This window comes from Loa loa, assembly GCF_000183805.2.
Source record: "Loa loa unplaced genomic scaffold supercont3.173, whole genome shotgun sequence".
NCBI classification, from domain to species: Eukaryota; Metazoa; Nematoda; class Chromadorea; order Rhabditida; family Onchocercidae; genus Loa; species Loa loa.
In genome coordinates, this window is record NW_018108353.1 from 121,549 (window position 1) to 128,312 (window position 6,764).

The window sequence follows — 6,764 nt, forward strand, 5'->3', positions numbered from 1 at the left end:
TATATATATATATATATATATAATATATATATATATATATATATATATATATATATATATATATATATATATATATATATGGAGATTCATCATTTGCTAATAGATACTCCGCTATGTATCATGAAAACACATTAATATCATATTTCCAAACTAAACTATGCTGCCCATTTTCAATATGAAATTTGCCAGTATGCGATAAGCTTACCAGTCTCATTCCTGTAATGCTATAAGCATGACCTTTGACTAATCCTTCCCGTGTGCGTGCCTCAAATTCCATTGGTGAGGCCTGAAGAATATTGGTAAAAACATAAGTTGTGAATGGAATGTAAAAAGCAAACAATTTCATATGAATAAACCTTAAAAGAATCAAACTGAGAAAAATTTATTACACTGAATGAAATTACTGCAAACCTCAATACTGCATCCAAACAAAGAACCCATTTCAAAGCTTCGAAACATCATTTGTAACAAATGTGGTGGTGGCTCGTTTAAATCGATAAACTCTGTCAAACCACCGGTCATATCTTCCAGTGCTTCCGATGTTGTGCCACCTTTTAACGCTTCATAATTACCGTATAACCTATAAATATCAACTGTTTACTTGAATTTAATTAATAAAATCTTGAAAATAAAGCAAGTATAAAAGTCATTCCCATAAAATTATTGATGAATTTCAAATAATTTGAAAGGATTCTTTTTTTCCTGTCAATCTCTCTCTAAAAATTCAAAATTAACTTGGCATATGCTTTTTCGACCAAAGCGCTCCAGAATTCGTTATGTTCACGGGAATGCATGTACAAAAGTTTTCCACCTGATGTTGGTAATCTATCATCAATAACCACATCCACCCAATTACCGTAATGCCAAAATTGGAAATGAAATATTCCTATAAAATGCAGATTTCGAAAATCCGATAACAAATTTGCTAAAGGATTTGGAGAAAAAGATGCAACTCAAAAATTGTTTTTACCATTCTGCATCATCTGATGACTGATGGAAGATGAGAATTAAATCAATGTCAGAATTATTCTCAATTGATTATTCTTTACGATACTTTCGGTATACTAATATGAGATCAAAATCATATGAAATCCATCTACGATAATTTACCGAGATTTTTAATTTCACGGATCCGTAGGCTTTTCCGTCACTTCGCTTAAAAGTTACATGAATTCCTGCTTGTCAATACCATTTTAGATTCAATAATCAAAAATTTAAAATCAAATTCCTCCATGCTGACTTAGCTAACTTTCCTTTTATACATTAAAAGAACATTTCAGTTCATAGCAAGATTTGCATGTCTTCTTTTTTGTAGCGCCATTGTGACGGATAAACATTTAACATACAAGATGCCACTATAAACGAGGAATGCAATCTTTGAAAAGTCAAACGGAAAAGGAGATGAAACTGAAGTAGTTACTCAAATAACTTCAATGGTGTATAAGTAAAATTAATAACTGACCGGCATAGTTTTCCGTGAAACTCTGGTCCGGTGGAACCACACGATAGAATAGCTCATCACGTAGGGTCAAACTTGCGGCACCAGCCATCAACCAGCAATCTCCCAATTCGCCTTGAATCACATCGAAGCGAGTTTGCCCTTCCGAAATTAACACTGGTTCATGGACAATTTCCTTCAAGAAGCCTTCATTCATTACAATCATGATGTTGAGCAAAAATCAAAAGAATATTCACTTACTCCTGGACGAAGCCATTCGACGTACTTCGGAGGTCGTCTACTATAGAACAAACTGGAATCATCCGCTGGAAATTCCGGATCCTCGAACAGAGTATTGGTCTGCAATACACAAACATTAATAACAGCATTTTGGAAGGAGTACCGCTCTATCAGCAATTCAAGGATACAAAATTCGTCAGCGTTCACTGACCTGCAAACATCGATCACGCTCTTCATAAAAGTCAAGCGCTCGGGCTCTTTGACTTGGTGATGGTGGACGTGGTATCAGACGCGGTTCCCGTGGAATGTAAGGATCAACCTGCAACGGTTAGCCAAATTATCCGAGAAGATACAAATGGACAGGCGAATGCAAAAGTTAATAAAGTTAGCAAGAAATGGAACTCAGACATAAATCAAATCAAAATTACAGTTTAAAAAGACTTGTTCTACTCAGACAAACCAAAAAACTAAGGAAAATTAGCTTTATTCACGTGGGAAAGTTTAGTAAAAACCCGAAGGCGAAAAAGCAGAAAAAAATCAACCTTTCGCTGAAATTTTCCCGAAATGATGTTATCCAGGACAATTTTGCCGATATCCGATAAACTGTTATCTTTTCCACCTAGCTGAAATAGTACATTACCGGCAACTGCACCAATAATACGACCCGTCTCCGGATCAACGCCAAGGAAATGATGTGCCGCTTTACCAATCATATCCGATAACACCTCTATAACACCACCACGCAAAAAGTCCATCGGTATATTGTCTCCTAAAAGAAAAAAAGAAAAAGTAGATTAAAGCTTAACTTTAAAAAGTTCAGTACAAAATATATGTCTAATGCAATGACATAAGCAAATAGTAAGGTGCGAAATGCTGCAAGAAAAAAATCTTTCAAAATTATTTTCAACAAACGTATTACCTGTCATATATGATAAGTAATGCGTGAGAAAAACTATTTCTCATACCACAATAGGATGGTTTTCGATAATTCCATTATTATTTTTATCCCTTACTTCATCTGATTATTATGCAAATCCCATTTCACCAGTTGATTAGTTCCTCTTATTCATCCCTTACTATCATCATTAAGCATGACAAACTTAATTCTTCAACATATACAATGGCCACTACTTGAGTAATTTATCACAAACCTCCGCCTCCGCCACCACCTCCTCCAGCGCGACCACCAACAAATTGACCAATCAAATTTCCTACATCGAATCCACCTGAAAAATATCCAATTGAAATCCTTTTAAAGTTTAAATCTTGAAATTCTTACATGCAAACAAGAAAAAAAAGGCGCAAATGGAGATTCTAAAGTTGCCAACGATGATACACGGTCATATCTATTCCAATTATTGCAATAGCAAGGAACTAAATCCTATAATCTCTACTATCTGATGATCTTTCCTTATGATAAAAACAACTCCGGCCAATAATACCATTTATGACAATCCTCCTATTACCGGATAAGTATATCTGTAATTGAACAAGAACCTTCGAAATTATGCCAACAAATAAATTACACCAATAACTATGAAATGAAGAATGATTTCAAATGAAAAAATCAATAAGCAATATACCACGATCAAGACCGCTTCCGCCTCCACGTAATAGTCCACCAAGAATTTGACCAGCACCACCACCAACTTGACTCTGGATGAAATTTCCTGCGAGTCCACCAATTAAACCACTGAATTCATTGTTACCCACATGAATTCGCTTCATCTGTTCATCATCTCCAGCCATTATGCTTCTCGTTTCCCTTACAAATATATTAATTATAAACGATATCTCTCATACAACAGACAATAACAATATTTTTATCCTATCAGTATGAACGGAACATAATATTCATATCAATTCATAATGATTGCATGCTGATTTATCAGTATTGCAAGATGAGGATACGAACTTATCAGTGTTGCAATGCAAGAACACAAACTTATCAATATTGCAATGCAAGGACACGAACTTATCAGTATTGCAATGCAAGGATATTGACTTATTAGTGTTGCAAGATGAGGAAAGGTACGGGAAATAAAAAAAAAAGAAAAAGAAACAAAAAAAAATCCAACTTTCAAGACGACATTCCTAAAGTGATTAAATTTTTGGAATAATGTCGAGTAGTTACTCGTCTTCCTTTCAGAATTGATTTTAGATTCAAAAGTGAACTTGATAAAGTACCGAAGTTATATGTTTCATGTATATATATGTAGATGGTGATAAATTGTAGACATAGTGATAAATTCATTCAATAATTTGATTTTGTAGTCGAACGATGAAATGAAACCTGATAAGTTTTATGCGCAACAATCTCTAATTTATGAGAAATGATGCTAAAATATTTTCAACTATTTTGCAATTTTACTTTACCATGAAGTTATTATCATATCAGTATAAAATAAAAATTATTCTACCTTATCTCAACCGTATATTTCTATCTTTGGATATGTATTTTTAAGGGAAAGAGTAGTGGGATAATCAAAATTAGTAAAATAGTACTATCATAACTTGCGAAAATTTAACAAAAGATTCCTTGATAAAATGATACCGTAACACAAATTCCATGATAAATGGATACATGATTCGAACGAACAAAACACGTTTTCAAAGGGCAATTCTGATATTTATCTTAGGAAAATGTGATTAAATGAATAATTAATTATTCCTCAAATTCCTCAAAATATTCCTCAAAATGTGATTAAATGAACAATTAATTATTCCTTTAAATAGGTAAATAATTCACTAATAAATTAGTATATCGATTTAATAGTACACAGACACATAATGACTAATCGACTGATTAGATTAGCAATTGATCAAGCAGCTGACTAGCTGACTGATAAAATGTAATGAAGCAAACGAACGGATGTAATGATTAAACTAACAGATGTTATATACGTTGAAAATTATCAGTAGAAGTACAATCGAACTTTTGTAAAAGAAAGATGCGATTAGTATTCTTTGGCAGCTATAAGAAATTTAAGATAATTGATCTTATAGGATCAAAATCAGGATTCCTGATCCTGATTCGGATCACTTAATGAATTAAACAGAACGGTTGGATTAATCAATTTTGAGGATGATACAGAATCACTTTGATGTACTAACGACGAACAGAAATTAGTGAAGAATTGGCACTTATATCGATAAATGAACGAATGCAACTTTCTATCATATCACTAAAGCAAACCTGTTATTGGAATTTACAACTTATACCTGTATGTTCACAATAAATAATAATTAATTTCCGGATAGGGAAGAAAAAAAAAAAGAAATGGGAGGAAACTAAAACTTTCCCCCATCTAATAAATTTGATGCGAAAAAAAATTGATATTTCAGGAATATATTTCAAATTTTGATTAAGCATTTTGAAGTTTGGACTAATTTATCATTTCAGAATTAATATGATCTTTAAAAAATAAGAAAATTAGACGAAATATATAGGGATTAAAGATTAACGATTAAAGATATGTCATAAGATTAAGTTTTAAATAAGATTGTAGATAATAATTTAAGTTGAATATGAAGTGTAAAACCAATTATGCAAATATTTCAGAAATATGTCTCTGATCTTTAGAAGATTTTTCAAAAAAAAAAATATTCCTGAGTAATTGCTGAAATTGATAACCGGCAAAAAGAGAAGACTTTGGAAAATGAAAATTCAAAACGTTGCAACTTTTGATATAAATATGAAGGAAAAATTAAAAATTGGATGGTAAAATAATTAGGTAAACATATTAAGACAAAGTATTAATTATGCTCACAATAAAGATCAATGAAAATAACTTAGGAATAGAATTTTGATAAGAAAAAAATAATGAAAGATATCGAATAATCAAAGGTAAAATGTTCCAGGTAAGACTAATTTCTCATTTCCTATCAAATTAATACTTTCTATCAATTGCATTTATTTTCTCCAATTATCAGTATGGATAACCTTTGACACAATAATCAACTACGATAACACACAACACTGATATTGAGTAAGTTCCCAAAAAATTCGCTCCCATGATAGATTCATTGAAAGAGAATGATATTAAGTACGAATGATACGAGAACTAACAATTGAAATGTAGTTGGTCGATCGATCGATCGATCCATTGATCCAATTATACGGAAGAAATGAAAACGGTCAATTTCTTTCTCTGACCGATAAGCTAATCGATTTCTCAGTGAAAAAGGATGAATGAGAGGAATGAGAGTGATGAAATTGGAAAGAAATGATAGCAAGAGAGCATGGAAGATAAAAATACCAGGAGAGAGATGAAAAACGGGAAAAGATGGTGTGATAAAGGAAATAATTTTTAAAGAGTGAAAAAATACAAAAGGAATAAAAAAAAGAAACATTTCCATTAATTTATTGCTTTTAGTATATTTTTTCATAAATAAAACTAAAAATTTGAATATCATTTTTGTCACATTTGTCTCATTCAAAGCACTTTTGTAAAAGTATTCAAATTTAGCCTAAAACTCTAAAACGTACCATAGCAATGATTTTTAGCGCTTATTAAAATGGCGCATTAGTAATAATTATTTAATAATGATATCATTGTAATACGATATTAGAAATGTATTACTTATTTAACTTTTACAATGTAGAAATGAAGCAAAATATCGATTGAAAAGGATTACCATTCATTGCACATAGCTAGGAATATATTCTTAAGTATTAAAATAAGTAAATAAGGCATTCATTTACTCATTCCTTGGCTCTAGTCCTTTAATTCCGTTCACTAAATAAAAGTACTCATTTATTCATTCCTTGATTCTAGTCCTTCCTTTAGTTCCGTTCACTAAATAAAAGTACTCATTCATTCCTTGGCTCTGGTCCTTTAATTCCGTTCACTAAATAAAAGTACTCATTTATTCATTCCTTGGCTCTAGTCCTTCAGTTTCGTTCACTAAATAAAAGTACTCATTTATTCATTCCTTGGCTCTAGTCCTTTAGTTTCGTTCACTAAATAAAAGTACTCATTCATTCATTCCTTGGCTTTAGTCCTTAGTCTCGTTTTACAAGATCCTTTTTTTTTCTCTCTCTCTCTCAAAGATCTCTTTGGTTTGTTTATTAAAAAAAAAAAAA

General features: G+C 31.6%; 1 protein-coding gene across 1 annotated transcript in view; it reads right to left on the bottom strand.

The window, feature by feature from the left end:
* LOAG_18013 (calpain Clp-1) overlaps positions 1-3,449 on the bottom strand; it is a 6,626-nt gene extending 3,177 nt beyond the window's left edge. The window contains exons 1-9 of the mRNA XM_020450683.1: positions 3,262-3,449; positions 2,830-2,904; positions 2,221-2,447; positions 1,890-1,997; positions 1,700-1,798; positions 1,463-1,634; positions 736-886; positions 412-580; positions 206-286 (exon numbers count right to left, since the gene is read on the bottom strand). Of these exons, the coding sequence (XP_020305613.1) occupies positions 206-286; positions 412-580; positions 736-886; positions 1,463-1,634; positions 1,700-1,798; positions 1,890-1,997; positions 2,221-2,447; positions 2,830-2,904; positions 3,262-3,427 (1,248 nt within the window). The 5' untranslated portion in view covers positions 3,428-3,449. The remainder of the gene's footprint in view (positions 1-205; positions 287-411; positions 581-735; positions 887-1,462; positions 1,635-1,699; positions 1,799-1,889; positions 1,998-2,220; positions 2,448-2,829; positions 2,905-3,261) is intronic.
* Between the last annotated feature and the right edge of the window lie 3,315 nt (positions 3,450-6,764).